The sequence below is a fragment of the Oncorhynchus nerka genome, linkage group LG9b (genome assembly GCF_034236695.1).
Source record: "Oncorhynchus nerka isolate Pitt River linkage group LG9b, Oner_Uvic_2.0, whole genome shotgun sequence".
Taxonomy (NCBI): Eukaryota; Metazoa; Chordata; class Actinopteri; order Salmoniformes; family Salmonidae; genus Oncorhynchus; species Oncorhynchus nerka.
Window position 1 is genome coordinate 49,931,659 of NC_088424.1, and position 12,593 is coordinate 49,944,251.

Consider the following 12,593-nt stretch of genomic DNA (forward strand, 5'->3'; position numbering starts at 1 on the left):
CTCTCACCTCGTGACTGAGTCGTGTTGAATGGAACATTAAAAGGGATTCATCTCTCACCTCGTGACTGAGTCGTGTTGAATGGAAAATATCCCCACCTCGATATGCTGGTGGTGAAAACTGTTTTTTTGTTGTTGTTGCATTTATAAATATTCACAAGCATTACAAAGCATCTATATTAATTTATAAAGGATCTATAATGGCTTATTACATAGTCATAACCATAAAGTATAAACTAACAATTGATAATCATTCATGATTTCTGTATCTGAAGTTAGTCAACATAATACTGGGTCTCAAAATAAAAAGGGCAAAAAACAAGAAACTGAAGCTTTTTAAAAGCTCAAAGTTAACCTTTCTTTGTGTTTTATTTGTGAACCACAGGACCATAACCAATTAACCAATTAACCAATTAACCAATAAACGAATATCATGTTTCCATAATGGATCATTAAAAGTATACCACTTTAAACCTTAAAAACATACAACTCCTTTAAAACTCTTTTAAAACATACAGCCAACAGGACAGTTCACTGTTCACCCCCTCCCTCCCTCCTCTAAAACTGCTAGGTAATGAAAATTCCTCATGACAATAATAGACATTTTTTTTCTTCTCTTTTTTTCTTTCATGCTACAATGTCCTCTAATGCATCGCTCAGACCAAAGGTCCAAACAAACAAACAATGTTTATGTTTTCTATGGATGGGATATTTTCTCCGTCTCCTTTCTTTTATTATAGTGCCGCTCCTCCTCTTGTGTTGATGAAACTGAAGTAATACCTGGTTGAGTGGAAGTCATAACGAAGTCATAACGAAGTCATAATGAAGTCATAACGGTCATAACGAAGTCACATCGAAGTCATAATGAAGTCATAATGAAGTCATAACGAAGTCACAACGAAGTCATAATGAAGTCATAATGAAGTCATAACGAAGTCACAACGAAGTCATAATGAAGTCATAATGAAGTCATAACGAAGTCACAACGAAGTCATAATGAAGTCATAATGAAGTCATAATGAAGTCATAATGAAGTCATAACGAAGTCACAACGAAGTCATAATGAAGTCATAATGAAGTCATAATGAAGTCATAATGAAGTCATAACGAAGTCACAACGAAGTCATAATGAAGTCATAATGAAGTCATAACGAAAACGAAGTCATAACGAAGCCATAACGAATAACGAAGTCATAACGAAGTCACAACGAAGTCATAACGAAGTCATACGGAAGTCACAACGAAGTCATAACGAAGTCATAACGAAGTCACAACAAAGTCATAACGAAGTCATAACGAAGTCATACGGAAGTCATCCTGTTCATGAGGTGGGAGTTCTACAAACCATGGAAGAAGTTGAAAAATGATAATAATAATATTATTGTGCATCACCAGTGTCCATGAGAATGCGCCAGTCCAGTAGCTTGATGATACCCTGACTCAAAACGTCAAAAACCTGCCCCCCCTCCCCTTGGCTCTGCTCCAACTGGAAAATATTGACTAAGTTTCCTCTCAGATAAATTGGTCCTTCGAGTCGAATAGACCAGCATTATAACATGTTATAATCATTGTGGACATAACCTGTATCCTAAACATATCCTGTTTCCTAAACATATCCTAAACATAACCTCTATCCTAAACATAATCTCTATCCTAAACATAATCTCTATCCTAAACATAGCCAGTATCCCAAAATTGTCCCAAAAATGTCAACCTCTGACCATCCATCTATTTAAAACCACTGCGATATCTGCCTCTGTATACACAGACAGGAGGCCACAAGGTTAATCTTCTCAGTTATGTACAGTCTAGAGTTGTTGTCTCTTGGTCAATAATAATAACCAGGAAATAGATCCATCTCAAGTTAATAACAACATTGACCGTGACCTCTAGTCTCATTTCATGCTTTTTTCAAATTATATTTAATTATGTTTATGATCTTTAAAAATGCATTCATTCAACCCCATTACATCAAATGAATGTTTCTGTTCTAGACATTGGAATGAATAAGCATGAACCCTTTCATGATGAAACAACAACTCTTTTCCTGAGAGAGATCATATCCAATAATTAACGCAGGTTTAAGGATTCCAAAATTCTGGTTAACTTTCCACAAAATTCCCAGGTTTTCCTGAAATCCTGGTTGGAGGATTCTGGAATTTCTGCTTATTCCTTCCTCATTCTGGGAATTCTCCAACTGGAATTTCTGGAAAAACCTGTGTTAATTTGTGGGAAAAGTTACTGCAATTTTCCAATCCTACACAGGTTTAGTTGCTCATACAAACAAACCAAATAAGGCATGTAATAGATTGTCGAACAATGCATTTAAGTAGCTGTCTGCCTTATCATAGCCTCAGATGGCGCAATCGACTATAGTCTTGGTGAGAAGCTGCCTCGTACGTAACCATGACAACGTAGTTCAAAATGTCAGTCTAAAAGTAGGCCTTGAAGAAGAGCTCTATAATATTGCATTGCACAACCCCACAATCCAGGAGCTCCAATGGGGAAGAAGTTGGAAATCTGAACAGACCAATCCTATGTAAGTTCCTCCTCATGGTCATCATCCATTGGTGGGAAGCCCTTTTTTCATTAAAACACTGACCTGTATAATCCACACTGCTGTTGTCAGCAAAGACAACTAGGAACGAGACAGGGACAGGGATGAAGTCGCTGTCGTCTCACAGGACATTGGTGTTACAGCTCTTTAGCTCTAAATCATCGCCCTCCCGTGTGTGATCAGAGAAGACCCTGTTTCGTTGTCCCAACTCTCTTTGTTTCTTGACGCCTCAGTCACTTTATTGTCCAATAGTGTTTTTGTGTCCTAAGGCAGTTTAATTCTTCCACCTCAAACAAAAAACACAAAAAAAAAGCACAAGAAATAAGATTTCCACACCCAACATCTCAGATTTTTCAGAAATCGTTTCTGTAGTTAGAAACAGAGAAGTTTAGCATTCCTGAAACATTATATTTGTTGAAAGACTTTTTGAACTCTGAGGAATTAAGCTAATTGAATGCATCCCAAATTGGCAATTGAAGTGTATAGGATTCTTTTCAAAATTCCAACATCCAATTTGGACCAAACTTCTTCTCTGCAATGATTAAGAAGTGAGGAATCCAAAATATCTGGTCAATAGTATTGACAGACCGTAGAATGTTCCATCCATGGAGTTAGACTCCACCATTATTTCCATGGTAACGGACCCAGTAAAACTACACAGCAATGATCAATTATCGGGACATTGCAAACTACTGAATCTGAATTACTATCAGAACTCAAATGAATCAACCAAAGATACTTCCCGTTTCTATAAAGAATTGTACAGTTCTGATTGTAAACCCACACCGATCTAGATCAAGTTGTTTTCAAAAAGATATACAAACTCCTCTTCCTCGCAATTGAGGAAACCAGCTCGCTGGGAGCCCAAATCTCTCTCCATGAACTCAAAAAGGGCATTGGATACCATGGATGCCATGGATAAAGACACATCATCTGGTTCGGATGATATTCTTCCTGAGGTCTATTTAACATGTTGGAACCAATTAGGTCCACTGTTAATTGAAATGATGAACAAAGCAGTTCACAAAGGTTTATTTAGAAGGGATGCAAATACACCACTAATTTCATTTTAATTTTAATTTTTTTTTAAGTTAAGGAAACCACCCAGTCGCCCCCCTATCTTTGATAAACACAGATAATATATATATATATATATATATATTTATTCTGTCATCCTGTCTCGAAACTTACCCAAATTGGTGTACATGCGGACCAAAGCGGGTTTGTTAAAAAAAACACCATCTATTACATATCTAGCATGCTTCATCAGAAACCAAAGCTCCTTGGGCAGTTCTAGCCCTCAACACAGAACAAGCTTTTGATAGACTAGAATGGTCATATCTTTTGACAGACTAGAATGGTCATATCTTTTGATAGACTAGAATGATCATATCTTTTGATAGACTAGAATGGTCATATCTTTTGATAGACTAGAATGATCATATCTTTTGATAGACTAGAATGGTCATATCTTTTGATAGACTAGAATGATCATATCTTTTGATAGACTAGAATGGTCATATCTTTTGATAGACTAGAATGATCATATCTTTTGATAGACTAGAATGATCATATCTTTTGATAGACTAGAATGATCATATCTTTTGATAGACTAGAATGATCATATCTTTTGATAGACTAGAATGGTCATATCTTTTGATAGACTAGAATGATCATATCTTTTGATAGACTAGAATGATCATATCTTTTGATAGACTAGAATGATCATATCTTTTGATAGACTAGAATGGTCATATCTTTTGATAGACTAGAATGATCATATCTTTTGTTAGACCAGAATGGTCATATCTTTTGATAGACTAGAATGATCATATATTTTGATAGACTAGAATGATCATATCTTTTGATAGACTAGAATGATCATATCTTTTGTTAGACCAAAATGGTCATATCTTTTGATAGACTAGAATGATCATATATTTTGATAGACTAGAATGATCATATCTTTTGATAGACCAGAATGGTCATATCTTTTGATAGACCACAATAGTCATATCTTTTGATATACTAGAATGATCATATCTTTGGTCGGTTTTGTAACATATGGGACTTGGCTCCAATTTCATTAATGTGATTCAAATACTATATTCCGATCCCTCAGTAATAACAGGAAGTGGACCATCTGTACCAAACTTTAAATGGTATTTCCAGACACTAGCTTTTCGTCCCATCCTAAATTGGTTTAGACATGATTCTTCTGTCCTCTGGTTGAGTATAGAGAGAAATATGGTGTATCCTATTGCCCTGGAAGAGGTGGTCGTCATTGATATATCCCTCAAACAATGTAAATGATCCTATTATTGCGAACACAATCTATATTCGGCGCAAAATTGAAAAACAATGTAACTGGGAATCAAAATGGAATACCCATAGTCCAATATTTCACAATAATGCCTTGCGATCTGGACGGCGGTATTTTACATCACCCCAATGGTCCAAATGTGGAATCTGTACCCTTGCTGATATCATGGACAGTAATGGTTTAAAAACATTACAAGATTTGAGAGACACATACACATGACTAGGCAACTCCTTTTTTAAATATTTACACGTCAGTCCTAACTAGGGGGAGAGGCTGCAGGGGGATTGGATGGAGACATGAGGGGAAATGGGATGGGGAGTTGTGGGTGATGTTGGCTGGGGGAATGGGATGGGGAGTTGGGGGTGATGTTGGGCTGGGGGGAATGGGATGGGGAGTTGGGGGTGATGTTTGGCTGGGGGAATGGGATGGGGAGTTGGGGGTGATGTTGGGCTGGGGGGGAATGGGATGGGGAGTTGGGGGTGATGTTTGGCTGTGGGTACATGTGGTATAAACTAGATGTGTAAATTGACATGCATGTTGTGCCTGTAACCCCCCCCAAACAAATCCAAATAAGTGGTTTGGTCCAAATTGGATGTTTGGTATTTAAATTGAAATGGATGATTTGTGTGCAATCAATTAGCTTAATTTCTCAGATTTCAAATTGTCTTTCAACAAAATAATGTTGCAGGAATGTTTATATCATCTTTATCAAACTACAGACTATTTCAGAAAAATCTGAGCTGGTCGGTGTCATGGCTTGCTGAAATGAAATCGAAGAAGTTTCTTTTTTTTGTTGCAACAGGGGCCGGCAAGCTTTGGCCCTTCCTTCCTCCTCGGAGGTCTACTTCCATAAAAATTACTAACAGTTAAGAACTGACTAAAGTGTCAGCAAAAACGGTCTGTCTGGACTGATCGAGTCCCATCCATAACTTCAACATCCCAGAGACCAGTGGGAGGTTAATACTTTTAAACTTCTATCCACATTGAAAGGGGATTGAAACTTCTAGCCTTTTACAGCCAAGCTCACTGAGTCTTTTCCCTGGTCCATTTGATCATAGTCTCAGGCGAGCGATAGAGGAAGATGAGTTTAGCGTACATGTCTTCCTCCAGGTCCAGCTCTCCCGTCTCTCGGACCAGGAAGATGTCGGTGCAGAGCTTCAGGATACGGTCCACGTTGGGCAGCTCCTCGAACATGATGGTGTGGGAGATACCGCTGAAGAACTCACGGACGAACTTACCGATGACGAGCACCACGGAGGCGTACAGACCCATGATCCTGGAGGAGAGGAAGAGGATAAGGAGATGCTGTAATTCAGAAAGAATGCTGACTCATTCCACATGTCGTTGTTTACAGTCTAAATTCAACGTTAAATTCATTTTTTTCTCTCACCCAACTACAATACAAACAATACCCCAATAATGGCAAAGTGAAAAATTTGTTTTTGGACTATTTAAAAAAAAAAGTTTTGAAAATGAAATGCACAAATATCTAATTTACAAAAGTTGTGAGTCTTTCTGGGTATGTCTCTAAGTGATTTGAAGACCTGGATTGTACCATATTTGCACATTATTACTGAAAAAATTATTCAAGCTCTGTCAAGTCGGTTGTTGATTGCTGGTGAGCCATTTTCAAGTATTGCCGTAGATTTTCAAGCCAATTTAAGTCAAAACTGGAACTAGGCCACTAAGGAAAAGTCAATGTCATCTTGGTAAGCAACACCAGTGTATATTTGGCTTTGTGTTTTAGGTTATTGTCCTGCTGAAAGGTGAATTTGTCTCCCAGTGTCTGTTGGAAAGCAGACTGAACCAGGTTTTCCTCTATAGGACTTTGCCTAGCTCTATTCCGTTTCTTTTTATCCTAAAAAAGCTCCCTAGTCCTTGCCGAGGACAAGCATACACATAACATGATGCAGCCACCACCATGTTTGAAAGTATGAAGTGGTACTCGATGATGTGTTGTGTTGGATTTGACACAAACATAACACTTTGTATTCATGACTTAAAGTTAGTTTTATTTTAGTGCCTTGTTGAAAACAGGATGTATGTTTTGGAATATTTTTTATTCTGTACAGGCTTCCTTCTTTTCACTCTGTCAAGTAGGTTAGTATTGTGGAGTAACTACAATGGTATTGATCCATCCTCAGTTTTATCCTATCACAGCTATTAAACTCTGTAACTGTTTTAAAGTCACCATTGGCCTCATGGTGAAATCCCTGAGTGGTTTCCTTCCTCTCCGGCAACTGAGTTAGGAAGGACGCCTGTATCTTTGTAGTGACTGGGTGTATTGCTACGCCATACAAAGTGTAATTAATAACTTCACCATGCTCAAAGGGATATTCAATGTCAGCTTTTTTTCCCACCCATCTACCAATAGGCGCCCTTCTTTGTAAGGCATTGGAAAACCTTTGTGGATGAATTTGCTTGAAATTCACTGATCAATTGAGGGACCTTACAGATATTGTATGTGTGGGTTACAGAGATGAGGTAGTCATTAAAAAATCTACTTATTATGTGACTTGTTAAACACATTTTTACTCCTGAAATTATTTAGGCCATAGCAAAGGGGTTGAATATGGATTCAAGACATTTCAGCTTTTCATTTTTTATTCATTTGTAAAAAATATAGAAAAACATATTTCCACTTTGATGTTTGAAGGCACCGTATATATACACTACATGGCCAAAAGTATGTGGACACCTGCTCATCAAACATCTAATTCCAAAATCATGGGCATTAATATGGAGATGGTCCCTCCTTTGTTGCTATAACTACCCCCACTCTTCTGGGAAGGCTTTGCTATAGATGTTGAAACATTGCTGCGGGAACATCAGCCACAAGAGCATTAGTGAAGTCGGGCACTGATGTTGGGCGATTAGGACTGGCTCACAGTTGGCGTTCCAATTCATCCCAAAGGTGTTTGACGGGGTTGATTGGGGTCAGGGCTCTGTGCAGGCCAGTCAAGTTCTTCCACAATGATCTCGACAAACCATTTCTGTACGGCCCTTGCTTTGTGTACGGGAGCATTGTCATGCTGAAACAGGAAAGGGCCTTTCCCAAACTGTTGCCACACAGTCGGAAGCACAGAATCGTCTATAATGTCATTGTATTCTATAGCTTTAAGATTTCCCTTCACTGGAACTAAGGGCCCTAGCCTGAACCATGAAAAACAGCCCCAGATCATTATTCCTCTTCCACCAAACTTTACAGTATGTACTTTGCATTTGTGCAGGTAGAGTTCTCCTAGCATCCGCCAAACCCAGATTCCTCCTGTCGGACTGCCAAATGGTGAAGCGTGATTCATCACTCAAGAGAACGTGTTTCTACTGCTCCAGTGTCTAATGATGGTGAGATTTACACCACTCCAGCCGACGCTTGGCATTGCGCATGGTGATCTTAGGCTTGTGTGCGGCTGCTCAGCCATAGAAACTAATTTCATGAAGCTCCCGACGAACAGTTCTTGTGCTGACGTTGCTTCCAGAGGCATTTTATAACTCTGTAGTGAGTGTTGAAACCGAGGATAGACTATTTTTACCCGTTTCAGCACTCTGCAGTCCCGTTCTGTACCACTTCGCAGGCTGAGCCGTTGTTGCTCCTAGACGTTTACACTTCACAGTAACAGCACTTACAGTTGACCGGGGGGGCAGCTCCAGCAGGGAAGAAATGTGACAAACTGACTTGTTGGAAACGTGGCATCCTATGACGATGCCACACAGTCACCGAGCTCTTCAGTAAGACCATTACACTGCCAATGTTTGTCTATGGAGATTGCATGTCAGCAATGGGTGTGACTGAAATTGTGTCCACATGCTTTTGTATATAATTGAACTTGATGAGTGCCCATGTCACTTGTTTTTGCCCTGCAACCAATAGAGGACCACCATGGAAACCATGGAAACAAGTCTTCTAACCCTTGGGAGGGGAGGACACTGACACTGACATCTAGCTGATAGCGAGGACACTGACAGCTAGTTGATAGGGAGGACACTGACACTGACAGCTAGCTGATAGGGAGGACACTGACAGCTAGTTGATAGGGAGGACACTGACACTGACAGCTAGCTGATAGGGAGGACACTGACAGCTAGCTGATAGGGAGGACACTGACAGCTAGTTGATAGGGAGGACACTGACACTGACATGTGCTTTTACACCTGCATTGTTTGCTGTTTGGGGTTTTAGGCTGGGTTTCTGTACAGCACTTTGAGATATCAGCTGATGTACGAAGGGCTATATAAATAAATACATTTGACATTTGAATTTGACTGACAGCTAGCTGATAGGGAGGACACTGACACTGACAGCTAGCTGATAGGGGGGACACTGACACTGGCAGCTAGCTGATAGGGAGGACACTGACACTGACATCTAGCTGATAGGGAGGACACTGACACTGACATCTAGCTGATAGGGAGGACACTGACACTGACAGCTAGCTGATAGGGAGGACACTGACACTGACAGCTAGCTGATAGGGAGGACACTGACACTGACAGCTAGTTGATAGGGAGGACACTGACAGCTAGTTGATAGGGAGGACACTGACAGCTAGTTGATAGGGAGGACACTGACAGCTAGTTGATAGGGAGGACACTGACAGCTAGCTGATAGGGAGGACACTGACACTGACAGCTAGCCGATAGGGAGGATACTGACACTGACAGCTAGCTGATAGGAGGACACTGACAGCTAGCTGATAGGGAGGACACTGACACTGACAGCTAGTTGATAGGGAGGACACTGACACTGACAGCTAGCTGATAGGGAGGACACTGACACTGACAGCTAGCCGATAGGGAGGACACTGACAGTGACAGCTAGCTGATAGGGAGGACACTGACACTGACAGCTAGTTGATAGGGAGGACACTGACAGCTAGCTGATAGGGAGGACACTGACACTGACAGCTAGCCGATAGGGAGGACACTGACACTGACAGCTAGCTGATAGGGAGGACACTGACACTGACAGCTAGCTGATAGGGAGGACACTGACACTGACAGCTAGCCGATAGGGAGGACACTGACATCTAGCTGATAGGGAGGACACTGACACTGACAACTAGTTGATAGGGAGGACACTGACACTGACAGCTAGCTGATAGGGAGGACACTGACACTGACAGCTAGCTGATAGGGAGGACACTGACACTGATATCTAGCTGATAGGGAGGACACTGACAGCTAGCTGATAGGGAGGACACTGACACTGACATCTAGCTGATAGGGAGGACACTGACAGCTAGCCGATAGGGAGGCCACTGACACTGACAGCTAGCTGATAGGGAGGACACTGACACTGACAGCTAGCCGATAGGGAGGATACTGACACTGACATCTAGCTGATAGGGAGGACACTGACACTGACAGCTAGCTGATAGGGAGGACACTGACACTGACATCTAGCTGATAGGGAGGACACTGACACTGACATCTAGCTGATAGGGAGGACACTGACACTGACAGGGAGGGAACTAGCTGATAGGGAGGACACTGACACTGACATCTAGCTGATAGGGAGGACACTGACACTGACAGCTAGTTGATAGGGAGGACACTGACAGCTAGTTGATAGGGAGGACACTGACACTGACAACTAGTTGATAGGGAGGACACTGACAGCTAGCTGATAGGGAGGACACTGACATCTAGCTGATAGGGAGGACACTGACACTGACAGCTAGCTGATAGGGAGGACACTGACAGCTAGCTGATAGGGAGGACACTGACAACTAGCTAATAGGGAGGACACTGACACTGACAACTAGTTGATAGGGAGGACACTGACACTGACAGCTAGCTGATAGGGAGGACACTGACACTGACAGCTGTGGGAGGACACTGACACTGACAGCTTGCTGATTGGGGTTTTGAGCTAGCTGATAGGTGACATCTAGCTGATACAATGCACTTTGATAGAGGACACTGACACTGACAGCTAGCTGATAGGGAGGACACTGACACTGACAGCTAGCTGATAGGGAGACACTGACACTGACAGCTAGCTGATAGGGAGGACACTGACACTGACAGCTAGCTGATAGGGAGGACACTGACATCTAGCTGATAGGGAGGACACTGAAACTGACAGCTAGCTGATAGGAGGACACTGACACTGACAGCTAGCTGATAGGGAGGACACTGACACTGACAGCTAGCTGATAGGGAGGACACTGACAACTCTAGCTGATAGGGAGGACACTGACACTGACAGCTAGCTGATAGGAGGACACTGACAGCTAGTTGATAGGGAGGAACTGACAGCTAGTTGATAGGGAGGACACTGACACTGACAGCTAGCCGATAGGGAGGACACTGACACTGACAGCTAGTTGATAGGAGGACACTGACACTGACAGCTAGTTGATAGGGAGGACACTGACACTGACAGCTAGCTGATAGGGAGGACACTGACACTGACAGCTAGCTGATAGGGAGGACACTGACAGCTAGTTGATAGGGAGGGAACTGACAGCTAGCTGATAGGGAGGACACTGACACTGACAGCTAGCTGATAGGGAGGACACTGACACTGACAGCTAGCTGATAGGGAGGACACTGACACTGACAGCTAGCTGATAGGGAGGACACTGACAGCTAGTTGATAGGGAGGACACTGACACTGACAGCTAGCTGATAGGAGGACACTGACACTGACAGCTAGCTGATAGGGAGGACACTGACACTGACAGCTAGTTGATAGAGAGGACACTGACACTGACAGCTAGCTGATAGGGAGGACACTGACATCTAGCTGATAGGGAGGACACTGACACTGACAGCTAGCCGATAGGGAGGACACTGACACTGACAGCTAGCTGATAGGGAGGACACTGACACTGACAGCTAGCCGATAGGGAGGACACTGACATCTAGCTGATAGGGAGGACAATGACACTGACAACTAGTTGATAGGGAGGACACTGACACTGACAGCTAGCTGATAGGGAGGACACTGACACTGACAGCTAGCCGATAGGGAGGACACTGACACTGACAGCTAGCTGATAGGGAGGACACTGACACTGACAGCTAGCTGATAGGGAGGACACTGACACTGACAACTAGCTGATAGGGAGGACACTGACACTGACAGCTAGCTGATAGGGAGGACACTGACAGCTAGTTGATAGGGAGGAACACAGCTGTTGATAGGGAGGACACTGACAGCTAGCTGATAGGGAGGAACTGACAGCTAGCTGATAGGGAGGACACTGACACTGACAGCTAGCTGATAGGGAGGACACTGACAGCTAGTTGATAGGGAGGGAAATGACAGCTAGCTGATAGGGAGGACACTGACACTGACAGCTAGCTGATAGGGAGGACACTGACACTGACAGCTAGCTGATAGGGAGGACACTGACACTGACAGCTAGCTGATAGGGAGGACACACACTGACAGCTAGTTGATAGGGAGGACACTGACACTGACAGCTAGCTGATAGGGAGGACACTGACACTGACAGCTAGCTGATAGGGAGGACACTGACACTGACAGCTAGTTGATAGGGAGGACACTGACACTGACAGCTAGCTGATAGGGAGGACACTGACACTGACATCTAGCTGATAGGGAGGACACTGACACTGACATCTAGCTGATAGGGAGGACACTGACAGCTAGCTGATAGGGAGGACACTGACACTGACAACTAGTTGATAGGGAGGACACTGACACTGACATCTAGCTGATAGGGAGGACACTGACACTGACAG

At 42.6% G+C, this 12,593-nt stretch overlaps 1 protein-coding gene across 1 annotated transcript in view; it reads right to left on the reverse strand.

The window, feature by feature from the left end:
- Positions 1-204: 204 nt before the first annotated feature.
- LOC115115063 (piezo-type mechanosensitive ion channel component 2-like) overlaps positions 205-12,593 on the reverse strand; it is a 321,930-nt gene continuing 309,541 nt past the window's right edge. The window contains exon 58 of the mRNA XM_065013810.1: positions 205-6,153. Coding sequence (XP_064869882.1) covers positions 5,901-6,153 — 253 coding nt within the window. The 3' untranslated portion in view covers positions 205-5,900. The remainder of the gene's footprint in view (positions 6,154-12,593) is intronic.